This window comes from Mastacembelus armatus, chromosome 17 (genome assembly GCF_900324485.2).
Source record: "Mastacembelus armatus chromosome 17, fMasArm1.2, whole genome shotgun sequence".
Taxonomy (NCBI): domain Eukaryota; kingdom Metazoa; phylum Chordata; class Actinopteri; order Synbranchiformes; family Mastacembelidae; genus Mastacembelus; species Mastacembelus armatus.
The window spans coordinates 24,471,644-24,488,576 of record NC_046649.1 but is presented as its reverse complement, the minus strand read 5'-3'; the positions used below and the strand labels follow the sequence as shown (position 1 = coordinate 24,488,576).

General features: G+C 35.6%; 1 gene segment (V, D, J or C); it reads right to left on the bottom strand.

The window, feature by feature from the left end:
• The window catches only part of LOC113134419 (M1-specific T cell receptor alpha chain-like), a 44,260-nt gene extending 27,900 nt beyond the window's left edge, over positions 1 to 16,360 (bottom strand). Inside the window, 1 exon segment of the C gene segment in view lies at positions 16,285 to 16,360. Coding sequence covers positions 16,285 to 16,345 — 61 coding nt within the window.
• Between the last annotated feature and the right edge of the window lie 573 nt (positions 16,361 to 16,933).

Here is a 16,933-nt window from a genome sequence, read left to right as displayed (position 1 = left end):
GAATTTTTTTTTCAATTAAATTTATGCTTAAATATGTGATTTTAAATCTACAAATGTAATAAACTGCAGTCAGTTTGATCTTTGCATTAAATCCTAATTTCAGACTTTTCCATAAATAATATGACGGATGTATTTTAGCAGAACTGTTCCACTGAATGACTTTATGCTCACACAGTCATGAGTCCAGTTTAAAAAGCTTTTCTATCCAGTATTTTGGTTCTGAATGTAAATATGTAAAACACCTCAGTTTGTTTTTAAAGACGCTCCAAATCTAATGATTCTGACCAGTGTCAGGACTTACTGGGCTCAATGGTTAAACTGGTTCCACTCCCAAAGATGATCTTATTTGTTCCACTAGTCTTCACACAACATGAAGCTCCATAACACAAACTGAACCAGACTCCATTTAAAAAAACATCAATATTAACTGTATATTAGTGAGACTGAGGTATTTGAGTGTTGATGCTGTGAACTAACACACTGATGGTTCTGATCAATACTGTGTGGACTGAGGTATTTATTACAATTTCATTAATCCTGTCAGGAGGATCTTTGAGCTGTTTGGTCTTTCAGTCTTTACCTAAGTCCAGAACTGCAGCTTCATCCAGACACAGCAGAAACACTTTTCTTTCCTAGTGACAAGTTTTATCCTGAAACGTTTTCTACTCGATGCTGATTCTACAAAGCCGACACCGAACATCATCAGGATCTCTACTTACGGGGCTCAATGGTTAAACTGGTTCCACTTCCAAAGATGAGCTTATATGTTCCACTAGTCTTCACACAACATGAAGCTCCATAACACAAACTCAACACTGTGACCATTTTAAACCAAACTTCATTTAAAAAAATGTCATTTTTACGTTGAGACGTTTGTTTGTAGGATGAAATTATACTGACAACAATAAGCTGCCTAACGATGGTAAATTAAAAGTGTCGACATCATCAGAATCTCTACTTACTGGGCTCAATGGTTAAACTGGTTCCACTTCCAAAGATGATCTTATATTGACTAGTCACACAACATGAAGCTCCATAACATGAACTGAACCAAACTTCTTTGAGAAAAACATTCATTTTAAAACTGGGACTGCTGCCCAGTGAAGAACAAATTAAAATTATAACCTGTAATCATGACATAATCAATAAAATGTAAATGTTGACACTTACTAAAAACATTAAAGTTATTTATCAACATGATCAGAACATTTAAGAAAACGTCTTCGGTTCTAATTTTAACTTGACGATTCTTGTTATTTACAGACTGTTTTCCTGTTTGCTGATGTTTTGGAGACACGTCGTTATGACTTTCTGAGCCCGGCTGATTCTGAGCCCGGCTGACTATAACTAATCCTCTACACTAAAGTTTGTGTTTGAAGACACTTTGTTTAAATGTTTCTGATTCATGGCAGGACTTACTGGTTTCAATGGTTAAACTGGTTCCACTGCCAAAGAAGATCCTGTATCCATCATTCACACAACATGAAGCTCCATAACACAAACTCAGCAGTGACAGTCTGAACCAGGCTTCATTTACAAAACTGAATAATTCAAACCGCAATTTTAAATCGATCAATTGATTTTCCATGAATAATTTTTTTCCTGCTACTTTTTAAATTAAAATCAAATGTTGGTTTATAAAGTAAACATTAACTGTTCGGGAAGTTTATATGTCAAACACTATGAAATATATATTAAATATGATTTATGGGCTTATTCCTACTTACTGGTCTCAACAGTTAATCTGGTTCCACTTCCAAAGAAAATCTTATTTGCAGCTCCAGTCTTCACACAACATGAAGCTCCATAACACAAACTCTGCAGTGACCAACTGAACCAGACTCCATTGAGAAAACACATTATTGTGACGGTATAAACAGTTAATAAATGCTCATGTTGGTGTTTCTGTTCTGATCATTTTCAACCATTTATGGCCAAAGAAACTTGAACCTTTGGTTGTGGCAGGATGACACTGCTGTTGTTTTCTCACTCTGACAGTTTTACACTAAATTATTTTCAGGAAGAGTTAATGATCCTGAACTGTTCTTTATGTATCCTACCACATAAATAATATCAGACATGCAGTAAGTCAGGACTTACTGGGCTCAATGGTTAATCTGGTTCCACTTCCAAAGAAAACTCTGTTTGTATTTCCACTCTTCACACAACATGAAGCTCCATAACACAAACTCAACACTGTGACCAGTTGAACCAAACTTCATTTAAAAAAATGTCATTTTTACGTTGAGAGGTTTGTTTGCAGGATGAAATTATACTGACAATAATAAGCTGCCTAACGATGGTAAATTAAAAGTGTCGACATGTTAAACACTAAACTTTGTTTTTACAGACGCTTCATAGAAATTCTATTAATGGGCTGCTTCACTACTTACTGGGCTCAATGGTTAATCTGGTTCCACTTCCAAAGATGAGCTTTTGTGTTCCGCCACTCTTCACACAACATGAAGCTCCATAACATAAACTCAACACTGTGACCAACTGAACCAAACTTCATTTAAAAAAACGTCATTTTTACGTTGAGACGTTTGTTTGCAGGATGAAATTATACTGACAATAATAAGCTGCCTAACGATGGTAAATTAAAAGTGTCGACATCATCAGGATCTCTACTTACTGGGCTCAATGGTTAAACTGGTTCCACTTCCAAAGATGAGCTTAGTTCCACCTCCAGCATTCACACAATATAAAACACCATAACACAAACTGAGCAGAAATGAACTGAACCAAACTTCATTTAGAAAAACATCAATTTAACTGAGAATTTTGTCCAGTCACTAAAAACACTAGAAAATCATGAATAATATTGAAATTCTGATGTTTGCATACAGACACAGATACCGACCTAATGATAACTGTTATTGATTAATCATTTCTTACTTTATATTTCTGGTTATTATGATCAAGGTCAATGTCACAGACACAGTCCAGATAACTACGTATTGATGATGTTTTTATCTGTTTTCCACTTTTTGTATATTATTATATCAAATACTGAGGTTGGTTTGTTTATGACCAGTGTCAGGACTTACTGGGCTCAATGGTTAAACTGGTTCCACTTCCAAAGACGATCTTTCCTGCACCTCCATCATTCACACAACATGAAGCTCCATAACACAAACTGAACCAGACTCCATTGGAAAAAGATCTGTTTTTACTTTTACACTGTAAACAGAATGTATATGTGAATATTAACTGTACTTTGGTGATATTGATCTGATCGGAATCATTTAACCATTTTAACACTGAACAGCATCTGAATCAGGACTTACTGGGTCCAATGGTTAATCTGGTTCCACTTCCAAAGATGATCTTATATTGATTAGAAACAGTCACACAACACGAACCTCCATAACACAAACTCAGTTCCCACCATGACCAAATCCTATTTAAAAGACAAAGCACTTTAACAACATGCGCTGAGTTAAAGTCCCAGTTTTTCTTTATAATAAATTATTCTAAATACATATAAAAAATAAATGTCCAGGGTGACAAGCACAGCACATTAAAGTCAGTGCTCCTGACGAACAACATGACGACTGTGTGATGATAGAAGATTGTTACGATCAAACAATCTGTCAGTGATTATTGCTCATCGGAAACTTATCTACAGACGCAACACGAACATTTGTTTTTTGATTTTATAATGTTAGAAAGTCAAATTAGTTTGTTTTCAATCACGTCTCATGTTCATAATGTTGATGATCTGTATCAGGACTTACTGGGCTCAATGGTTAAACTGGTTCCACTTCCAAAGATGATCTTTCTTGCACCTCCATCATTCACACAACATGAAGCTCCATAACACAAACTTAGTTCAGTCAAACTGAACCAGCCTCCATTGGAAAAAGATCTGTTTTTACTTTTACACTGTGAACAGAATGTATATGTGAATATTAACTGTACTTTGGTGATATTGATCTGATCGGAATCATTTAATCAATCGTCTGTAAATCTTTGGATAAACTGCAGCATCATCCAGACGAAACTAGAACAGTTTTAGTTGTTTGTCCAGGTGATAATTTCCACCTGACAGCTGTGATCTTTTCTACTAACCCACATTTTAACACTGAACAGGATCTGAATCAGGACTTACTGGGCTCAATGGTTAATCTGGTTCCACTTCCAAAGATGATCTTTCCTACACCTCCACCAGTATTCACACAACATGAAGCTCCATAACACAAACTGAACCAGACTCCATTCAGAAAACTGATGCCTGAAAAATGACTTTAACCTGAATCATTCAAATTTTACTAGAAGTATCTAAATGTATTGATGGATTGATAATTCTAATAATTAGTTACTGATATGTTCAGTCTGTATCAGGACTTACTGGGCTCAATGGTTAAACTGGTTCCACTTCCAAAGATGATCTTTTCATATCCACTAGTCTTCACACAACATGAAGCTCCATAACACAAACTGGGCAGAAATGAACTGAACCAAACTTCATTTAAAAAAACATCAATTTAACTGAGAATTCTATCCAGTCACTAAAAACAGTAGAAAATCATGAATAATATAGAAATTCTGATGTTTGCATACAGACACAGATACCGACCTAATGATAACTGTTATTGATTAATCATTTCTTACTTTATATTTCTGGTTATTATGATCAAGGTCAATGTCACAGACACAGTCCAGATAACTACATGTTGATGATGTTTTTATCTATTTTCCTCTTTTTGTATATTATTATGTCAAATACTGAGGTTGGTTTGTTTATGACCAGTGTCAGGACTTACTGGGCTCAATGGTTAAACTGGTTCCACTCCCAAAGATGACCTTATATTGACTAGTCACACAACATGAAGCTCCATAACATGAACTGAACCAAACTTCATTGAGAAAAACATTCATTTTAAAACTGGGACTGCTGCCCAGTGAAGATCAAGTTAAAATTATAACCTGTAATTATGACATAATCAATAAAATGTAAATGTTGACACTTACTAAAAACATTAAAGTTATTGATCAACATGATCAGAACATTTAAGAAAATGTCTTCGGTTCTAATTTTAACTTGACGATTCTTGTTATTTACAGACTGTTTTCCTGTTTGCTGATGTTTTGGAAACACGTCGTTATGACTTTCTGAGCCCGGCTGATTCTGAGCCCGGCTGACTATAACTAATCCTCTACACTAAAGTTTGTGTTTGAAGACACTTTGTTTAAATAATGTTTCTGATTGATGGCAGAACTTACTGGGCTCAATGGTTAAACTGGTTCCACTTCCAAAAATGAGCTTATCTGTGCTAGTCTTCACACAACATGAAGCTCCATAACACAAACTCAGCAGTGACCAACTGAACCAGACTCCATTGAGAAAACACATTATTTTGACGGTATAAACAGTTAATAAATGCTCATGTTGGTGTTTCTGTTCTGATCATTTTCAACCATTTATGGCCAAAGAAACTTGAACCTTTGGTTGTGGCAGGATGACACTGCTGTTGTTTTCTCACTCTGACAGTTTTACAATAAATTATTTTCAGCAAGAGTCAATGATCCTGAACTGTTCTTTATGAATCCTACCACATAAATAATATCAGACATGCAGTGAGTCAGGACTTACTGGTTTCAATCGCTAATCTGGTTCCACTTCCAAATATTAGCTTATTTGTTCCACCAGTATACGCACAACATGAAGCTCCATAACACAAACTCAACACTGTGACCAACTGAACCAAACTTCATTTAAAAAAACATCATTTTTACGTTGAGAGGTTTGTTTGCAGGATGAAATTATACTGACAATAATAAGCTGCCTAACGATGGTAAATTAAAAGTGTCGACATAAAAACTGTGCAGTAAAGTTACTGCACAGTTTTTATGTCTTCATGTTAAACACTACACTTTGTTTTTAAAGACGCTTCATAGAAATTCTATTAATTGGCTGCTTCACTACTTACTGGGCTCAATGGTTAATCTGGTTCCACTTCCAAAGATGATCTTATTTCCAGCAGCATTCACACAACATGAAGCTCCATAACACAAACTTAGCTCAGTCAAACTGAACCAGCCTCCATTGGAAAGAGATCTGTTTTTACTTTTACACTGTGAACAGAATGTATATGTGAATATTAACTGTACTTTGGTGATATTGATCTGATCGGAATCATTTAACCATTTTAACACTGAACAGGATCTGAATCAGGACTTACTGGGCTCAATGGTTAAACTGGTTCCACTCCCAAAGATGATCTTATATTGACTAGTCACACAACATGAAGCTCCATAACATGAACTGAACCAAACTTCATTGAGAAAAACATTAATTTTAAAACTGGGACTGCTGCCCAGTGAAGAACAAATTAAAATTATAACCTGTAATCATGACATAATCAATAAAATGTAAACGTTGACACTTACTAAAAACATTAAAGTTATTGATCAACATGATCAGAACATTTAAGAAAACGTCTTCGGTTCTAATTTTAACTTGACGATTCTTGTTATTTACAGACTGTTTTCCTGTTTGCTGATGTTTTGGAGACACGTCGTTATGACTTTCTGAGCCCGGCTGATTCTGAGCCCGGCTGATTCTGAGCCCGGCTGACTATAACTAATCCTCTACACTAAAGTTTGTGTTTGAAGACACTTTGTTTAAATAATGTTTCTGATTGATGGCAGAACTTACTGGTTTCAATGGTTAAACTGGTTCCACTCCCAAAGATGAGCTTAGTTCCAGTTCCAGTCTTCACACAACATGAAGCTCCATAACACAAACTCAACACTGTGACCAACTGAACCAAACTTCATTTAAAAAAACATCAATTTAACTGAGAATTCTGTCCAGTCACTAAAAACACTAGAAAATCATGAATAATATAGAAATTCTGATGTTTGCATACAGACACAGATACCGACCTAATGATAACTGTTATTGATTAATCATTTCTTACTTTATATTTCTGCTTATTATGATCAAGGTCAATGTCACAGACCAAGTCCAGATAACTACATGTTGATGATGTTTTTATCTGTTTTCCACTTTTTGTATATTATTATGTCAAATACTGAGGTTGGTTTGTTTATGACCAGTGTCAGGACTTACTGGGTCCAATGGTTAAACTGGTTCCACTTCCAAAGATGATCTTATATCCACCAACATTCACACAACATGAAGCTCCATAACACAAACCAGACTCCATTTAAAAAATGTCAATTTTACCTTTTAAATTACACACCCAAATATTTAATTGTAGTTTTAGTGTTGATGCTCTGAACTAATGCATTGATGATTCTGATCAATACTGTGTGGGCTGATGGATTTTTTATAATTTGATTATTACTGTCAGAACAACTTTTAACTGCTCAGCAGCTTCAGTTCAATTCAGCCTGAACCTGCACACACACACTAACGATCGGTGCAGACAAAGAGGATTTTTTCCTTTGAATCTGTTTGTTGGTCTGTTAAAGTTTCCACTAAATCACTTTTCAAACACCTGATCCCAGCAGTGTTTCTGATCAGTACTTACTGGGCTCAATGGTTAAACTGGTTCCACTTCCAAAGATGAGCTTTCCAGCTCCAGTATTCACACAACATGAAGCTCCATGACACAAACTTAGCTCAGTCAAACTGCACCAGCCTCCATTGGAAAAAGATCTGTTTTTACTTTTACACTGTGAACAGAATGTATATGTGAATATTAACTGTACTTTGGTGATATTGATCTGATCGGAATCATTTAATGAATCATCTGTATATCTTTGGATAAACTGCAGCATCATCCAGACGAAACTAGAACAGTTTTAGTTGTTTGTCCAGGTGATAATTTCCACCTGACAGCTGTGATCTTTTCTACTAACCCACATTTTAACACTGAACAGGATCTGAATCAGGACTTACTGGGCTCAATGGTTAATCTGGTTCCACTTCCAAAGATGATCTTTCCCGCACCTCCAGTCTTCACACAACATGAAGCTCCATAACACAAACTCAACACTGTGACCAACTGAACCAAACTTCATTTAAAAAAACATCATTTTTACCTTGAGACGTTTGTTTGCAGGATGAAATTATACTGACAATAATAAGCTGCCTAACGATGGTAAATTAAAAGTGTCGACATTGTCAGGATCTCTACTTACTGGGCTCAATGGTTAATCTGGTTCCACTTCCAAAGATGATCTTAGTTCCACCAGTATTCACACAACATGAAGCTCCATAACACAAACTGAACCAGACTCCATTCAGAAAACTGACAACTGAAAAATGACTTTAACCTGAATCATTCAAATTTTACTAAAAGTATCTAAATGTATTGATGGATTGATAATTCTAATAATTAGTTACTGATATGTTCAGTCTGTGTCAGGACTTACTGGGCTCAATGGTTAAACTGGTTCCACTTCCAAAGATGATCTTAGTTCCACCAGTATTCACACAACATGAAGCTCCATAACACAAACTGAACCAGACTCCATTCAGAAAACTGACGACTGAAAAATGACTTTAACCTGAATCATTCAAATTGTACTAAAAGTATCTAAATGTATTGATGGATTGATAATTTTAATAATTAGTTACTGATATGTTCAGTCTGTGTCAGGACTTACTGGGCTCAATGGTTAAACTGGTTCCACTTCCAAAGATGAGCTTATATCCACCTCCACCAGTATTCACACAACATGAAGCTCCATGACACAAACTGAACCAGACTCCATTTAGAAAATAGAAAAAATATTTCTGCAGCTAAATCTTCAGATTTTAAAATCATTTCAATCATTTTGTATTTGAGACTGAAGGAAGTTCAGTGATTTGTCTCCATTAAAAACATAAGATTGTAAATTTTCGCAGCTGATCTACAGCAGAGACACAGACTGAAATGAATTGGTGGTTTTATAGTTATTTTCTTTCCTATACACAGTTTACAGGCTCTGTTAGGACTTACTGGGCTCAATGGTTAAACTGGTTCCACTTCCAAAGATGAGCTTATCTGTGCCAGTCTTCACACAACATGAAGCTCCATAACACAAACTCAGCAGTGACCAACTGAACCAGACTCCATTGAGAAAACACATTATTTTGACGGTATAAACAGTTAATAAATGCTCATGTTGGTGTTTCTGTTCTGATCATTTTCAACCATTTATGGCCAAAGAAACTTGAACCTTTGGTTGTGGCAGGATGACACTGCTGTTGTTTTCTCACTCTGACAGTTTTACACTAAATTATTTTCAGGAAGAGTTAATGATCCTGAACTGTTCTTTATGTATCCTACCACATAAATAATATCAGACATGCAGTAAGTCAGTACTTACTGGGCTCAATGGTTAATCTGGTTCCACTTCCAAAGATGAGCTTATTTCCAGCAGCATTCACACAACATGAAGCTCCATAACACAAAATTAGCTCAGTCAAACTGAACCAGCCTCCATTGGAAAGAGATCTGTTTTTACTTTTACACTGTAAACAGAATGTATATGTGAATATTAACTGTACTTTGGTGATATTGATCTGATCGGAATCATTTAACCATTTTAACACTGAACAGGATCTGAATCAGGACTTACTGGGTCCAATGGTTAAACTGGTTCCACTTCCAAAGATGATCTTATATTGATTAGAACCAGTCACACAACATGAAGCTCCATAACATGAACTGAACCAAACTTCATTGAGAAAAACATTAATTTTAAAACTGGGACTGCTGCCCAGTGAAGAACAAATTAAAATTATAACCTGTAATCATGACATAATCAATAAAATGTAAATGTTGACACTTCCTAAAAACATTAAAGTTATCGATCAACATGATCAGAACATTTAAGAAAACGTCTTCGGTTCTAATTTTAACTTGACGATTCTTGTTATTTACAGACTGTTTTCTTGTTTGCTGATGTTTTGGAGACACGTCGTTATGACTTTCTGAGCCCGGCTGATTCTGAGCCCGGCCGATTCTGAGCCAGTCCGACTATAACTAATCCCCTACACTAAAGTTTGTGTTTGAAGACACTTTGTTTAAATAAGGTTTCTGATTGATGGCAGGACTTACTGGTTTCAATGGTTAAACTGGTTCCACTTCCAAAGACGATCTTAAACTGATTTCCACTCTTCACACAACATGAAGCTCCATAACACAAACCAGACTCCATTTAAAAAATGTCAATTTTACCTTTTAAATTACACACCCAAATATTTAATTGTAGTTTTAGTGTTGATGCTCTGAACTAATGCATTGATGATTCTGATCAATACTGTGTGGGCTGATGGATTTTTTATAATTTGATTATTACTGTCAGAACAACTTTTAACTGCTCAGCAGCTTCAGTACGATTCAGCCTGAACCTGCACACACACACTAACGATCGGTGCAGACAAAGAGGATTTTTTCCTTTGAATCTGTTTGTTGGTCTGTTAAAGTTTCCACTAAATCACTTTTCAAACACCTGATCCCAGCAGTGTTTCTGATCAGTACTTACTGGGCTCAATGGTTAAACTGGTTCCACTTCCAAAGATGATCTTTCCTACACTTCCACTCTTCACACAACATGAAGCTCCATAACACAAATTGAACCAGACTCCATTCAGAAAACTGACGACTGAAAAATGACTTTAACTTGAATCATTCAAATTTTACTAAAAGTATCTAAATGTATTGATGGATTGATAATTCTAATAATTAGTTACTGATATGTTCAGTCTGTGTCAGGACTTACTGGGCTCAATGGTTAAACTGGTTCCACTTCCAAAGATGATCTTATTTCCACTCTTCACACAACATGAAGCTCCATAACACAAACTTAGCTCAGTCAAACTGCACCAGCCTCCATTGGAAAAAGATCTGTTTTTACTTTTACACTGTGAACAGAATGTATATGTGAATATTAACTGTACTTTGGTGATATTGATCTGATCGGAATCATTTAATCAATCGTCTGTAAATTTTTGGATAAACTGCAGCATCATCCAGACGAAACTAGAACAGTTTTAGTTGTTTGTCCAGGTGATAATTTCCACCTGACAGCTGTGATCTTTTCTACTAACCCACATTTTAACACTGAACAGGATCTGAATCAGGACTTACTGGGCTCAATGGTTAATCTGGTTCCACTTCCAAAGATGATCTTTCCTACACCTCCACCAGTATTCACACAACATGAAGCTTCATAACACAAACTCAACACTGTGACCAACTGAACCAAACTTCATTTAAAAAAATGTTATTTTTACGTTGAGACGTTTGTTTGCAGGATGAAATTATACTGACAATAATAAGCTGCCTAACGATGGTAAATTAAAAGTGTTGACATGTTAAACACTACACTTTGTTTTTAAAGACGCTTCACAGAAATTCTATTAATGTGCTGCTTCACTACTTACTGGGCTCAATGGTTAATCTGGTTCCACTTCCAAAGATGAGCTTTCCCGCACCTCCGGTATTCACACAACATGAAGCTCCATAACACAAACTCAACACTGTGACCAACTGAACCAAACTTCATTTAAAAAAACATCATTTTTAGGTTGAGACGTTTGTTTGCACGATGAAATTATACTGACAATAATAAGCTGCCTAACGATGGTAAACTAAAAGTGTCGACATAAAAACTGTGCAGTAAAGTTACTGCACAGTTTTTATGTCTTCATGTTAAACACTACACTTTGTTTTTAAAGACGCTTCATAGAAATTCTATTAATGGGCTGCTTCACTACTTACTGGATCCAATGGTTAATCTGGTTCCACTTCCAAAGATGATCTTATTTCCACCAGCATACACACAACATGAAGCGCCATGACACAAACTGAACCAGACTCCATTCACAAAACTGACGACTGAAAAATGACTTTAACCTGAATCATTCAAATTTTACTAGAAGTATCTAAATGTATTGATGGATTGATAATTCTAATAATTAGTTACTGATATGTTCAGTCTGTGTCAGGACTTACTGGGCTCAATGGTTAAACTGGTTCCACTTCCAAAGATGAGCTTATTTCCAGTATACACACAACATGAAGCTCCATAACACAAACTCAACACTGTGATCAACTGAACCAAACTTCATTTAAAAAAACATCATTTTTACGTTAAGACGTTTGTTTGCACGATGAAATTATACTGACAATAATAAGCTGCCTAACGATGGTAAACTAAAAGTGTCGACATAAAAACTGTGCAGTAAAGTTACTGCACAGTTTTTATGTCTTCATGTTAAACACTACACTTTGTTTTTAATGCCGCTTCATAGAAATTCTAATAATGGGCTGCTTCACTACTTACTGGGCTCAATGGTTAAACTGGTTCCCCTTCCAAAGATGATCTTATTTCCACCTCCAGTATTCACACAACATGAAGCTCCATAACACAAACTGCACCAGCGTCCATTGGAAGAAGATCTGTTTTTACTTTTACACTGTAAACAGAACGTATATGTGAATATTAACTGTACTTTGGTGATATTGATCTGATCGGAATCATTTAACCATTTTAACACTGAACAGGATCTGAATCAGGACTTACTGGGTCCAATGGTTAATCTGGTTCCACTTCCAAAGATGAGCTTATATCCACCTCCAGCATTCACACAACATGAAGCTCCATAACACAAACCAGACTCCATTTAAAAAATGTGAATTTTACCTTTTAAATTACACACCCAAATATTTAATTGTAGTTTTAGTGTTGATGCTCTGAACTAATGCATTGATGATTCTGATCAATACTGTGTGGGCTGATGGATTTTTTATAATTTGATTATCACTGTCAGAACAACTTTTAACTGCTCAGCAGCTTCAGTTCGATTCAGCCTGAACACTGAACATCATCAGGATCTCTACTTACTGGGCTCAATGGTTAAACTGGTTCCACTTCCAAAAATGAGCTTATATGTGCCAGTCTTCACACAACATGAAGCTCCATAACACAAACTCAGCAGTGACCAACTGAACCAGACTCCATTGAGAAAACACATTATTTTGACGGTATAAACAGTTAATAAATGCTCATGTTGGTGTTTCTGTTCTGATCATTTTCAACCATTTATGGCCAAAGAAACTTGAACCTTTGGTTGTGGCAGGATGACACTGCTGTAGTTTTCTCACTCTGACAGTTTTACACTAAATTATTTTCAGGAAGACTTAATGATCCTGAACTGTTCTTTATGTATCCTACCACATAAATAATATCAGACATGCAGTAAGTCAGTACTTACTGGGCTCAATGGTTAATCTGGTTCCACTTCCAAAGATGATCTTTCCCGCACCTCCACTCTTCACACAATATGAAGCTCCATAACACAAACTCAACACTGTGACCAACTGAACCAAACTTCATTTAAAAAAACATCATTTTTACCTTGAGACGTTTGTTTGCAGGATGAAATTATACTGACAATAATAAGCTGCCTAACGATGGTAAATTCAAAGTGTCGACATGTTAAACACTAAACTTTGTTTTTCCAGACGCTTCACAGAAATTCTATTAATGGGCTGCTTCACTACTTACTGGGCTCAATGGTTAAACTGGTTCCACTTCCAAAGATGATCTTTTGATTTCCAACATTCACACAACATGAAGCTCCATAACACAAACTCTGCAGTGACAAACTTCATTTAGAAACAGATGGTTTCACCTCTGACGGTGCTGACATCAAGCTGTTTTCTGATCAGTGTCCTTGATTATTTCATTGATGACTCAGATTTGATTATTCTGACCAAGAAGATCTTTTTATAACGACATGCTGAGAGAAATTTCATCAAATCAGTGTTTTAGCTGTTGGTGCTAATGTTTTGATCCTACGAGTTTTGGGACTGACGACAATTTTATACTATTTTAGAAATTACAACTATTATTGACGCTCCAGCTACATAATGATTCTGACCAGTGTCAGGACTTACTGGGCTCAATGGTTAAACTGGTTCCACTTCCAAAGATGATCTTTCTTGCACCTCCACCAGTCGTCACACAACATGAAGCTCCATAACACAAACTTAGCTCAGTCAAACTGAACCAGCCTCCATTGGAAAATGATCTGTTTTTACTTTTACACAGTAAACAGAATGTATATGTGAATATTAACTGTACTTTGGTGATATTGATCTGATCGGAATCATTTAACCATTTTAACACTGAACAGGATCTGTATCAGGACTTACTGGGTCCAATGGTTAATCTGGTTCCACTTCCAAAGATGAGCTTATTTGTTCCATCATTCACACAACATGAAGCTCCATGACACAAACTCTGCAGTAACGAACTGAACCAAACCTCATTGGAAAAACTAGAATTTTTACAATTTAAATTTATGCTTAAATATGTGATTTTAAATCTACAAATGTAATAAACTGCAGTCAGTTTGATTTTTGAATTAAATCCTAATTTCAGACTTTTCCATAAATAATATGACGGATGTATTTTAGCAGAACTGTTCCACTGAATGACTTTAGGCTCACACAGTCATGAGTCCAGTTTAAAAAGCTTTTCTATCCAGTATTTTGGTTCTGAGTGTAAATATGTAAAACACCTCAGTTTGTTTTTAAAATCTAATGATTCTGACCAGTGTCAGGACTTACTGGGCTCAATGGTTAAACTGGTTCCACTTCCAAAGATGATCTTATTTCTGTTTCCAGTATTCACACAACATGAAGCTCCATAACACAAACTCAGTTCCCACCACGACCAAATCCTACTTAAAAGACAAAGCACTTTAACAACGTGCGCTGAGTTAAAGTCCCAGTTTTTCTTTATAATAAATTATTCTAAATACATATAAAAAATAAATGTCCAGGGTGACAAGCACAGCACATTAAAGTCAGTGCTCCTGACGAACAACATGACGACTGTGTGACGATAGAAGATTGTTACGATCAAACAATCTGTCAGTGATTATTGCTCATCGGAAACTTATCTACAGACGCAACACGAACATTTGTTTTTTGATTTTATAACGTTAGAAAGTCAAATTAGTTTGTTTTCAATCACGTCTCATGTTCATAATGTTGATGATCTGTATCAGGACTTACTGGGCTCGATGGTTAAACTGGTTCCACTTCCAAAGATGATCTTATTTCCACCTCCACCAGTCGTCACACAACATGAAGCTCCATAACACAAACTGAACCAGACTCCATTCACAAAACTGACGACTGAAAAATGACTTTAACCTGAATCATTCAAATTTTACTAGAAGTATCTAAATGTATTGATGTATTGATAATTCTAATAATTAGTTACTGATATGTTCAGTCTGTATCAGGACTTACTTGGCTCAATGGTTAAACTGGCTCCACTTCCAAAGATGATCTTTTCATATCCACTAGTCTTCACACAACATGAAGCTCCATAACACAAACTGAGCAGAAATGAACTGAACCAAACTTAATTTAGAAAAACATCAATTTAACTGAGAATTCTGTCCAGTCACTAAAAACACTAGAAAATCATGAATAATATAGAAATTCTGATGTTTGCATACAGACACAGATACCGACCTAATGATAACTATTATTGATTAATCATTTCTTACTTTATATTTCTGCTTATTATGATCAAGGTCAATGTCACAGACCGAGTCCAGATAACTACGTGTTGATGATGTTTTTATCTGTTTTCCACTTTTTGTATATTATTATGTCAAATACTGAGGTTGGTTTGTTTATGACGAGTGTCAGGACTTACTGGGCTCAATGGTTAAACTGGTTCCACTTCCAAAGATGATCTTAAACTGATTTCCACTCTTCACACAACATGAAGCTCCATAACACAAACCAGACTCCATTTAAAAAATGTCAATTTTACCTTTTAAATTATACACCCAAATATTTAATTGTAGTTTTAGTGTTGATGCTCTGAACTAATGCATTGATGATTCTGATCAATACTGTGTGGGCTGATGGATTTTTTATAATTTGATTATTACTGTCAGAACAACTTTTAACTGCTCAGCAGCTTCAGTTCGATTCAGCCTGAACACTGAACATCATCTACTTACTGGGCTCAATGTTTAAACTGGTTCCACTTCCAAAGATGATCTTTTGTCCTCCACTAGTCTTCACACAACATGATGCTCCATGACACAAACTCAGATGAGCTGAACCAAACTTCATTTAGAAATGCATCATTTTTAAATTTGAGCCTTTTCTGTTTTGTTAATTTCACATAAATAAAATAAATGTTTTTCTGTCCAATATCGAAACTTTCTCTACTAATGTGTTTTACTATGATCACAATTTTTATCCTCTACTCTGATTTGATGTGTCCAATTTAACTTTAAACACACAGATAAAGTTATTGATCGCCATCTGTACTTACTGGGCTCAATGGTTAAACTGGTTCCACTTCCAAAGATGAGCCTATTTTGGTTTCCAGTCATCACACATCATGAAGCTCCATAACACAAACTCAGACTGACGTACTGAGGCAGATTCCATTTAGAACAATAACATTTTACAGCTAAACGTTGGACTTTAAATAAGATATTTAAAATAATGTAATAAACTGTAGTCGGTTTGATCTTTGCATTAAATCCTAATTTAAGACTTTTCCATAAATGACGTGATTCATTCCTGTAAACACTGTCAAAGTTCTGTTTGTGTTCTACTGTCTATAAATAATATTAATCTACTTACTGTGTTCAGTCACTAATCTGGTTCCACGTCCAAAGAGGATTTTGTATTGATTTGCACCTCCAGTAGTCACACAGCACTTAGCAGCATAACACAAACTCTGCACACTAAACCAAACTTCATTTACAAAAATAGCATTTTTACGTCCGACTCAATAGTTCCAGTCCAGTCCCAACAACTAGATGCTGTTTGTAAACCATATTTTTACACGTTAACTCAGATGTAATTTCATATTTCAGGTGCAGTAAAGACAAAGAGCAGAATCTTTGGGTTCTGATCTATTTATCATTGTAATGATGCGTCTGTCAACAAAGTAAAAGGAGTTTCAGCTCATA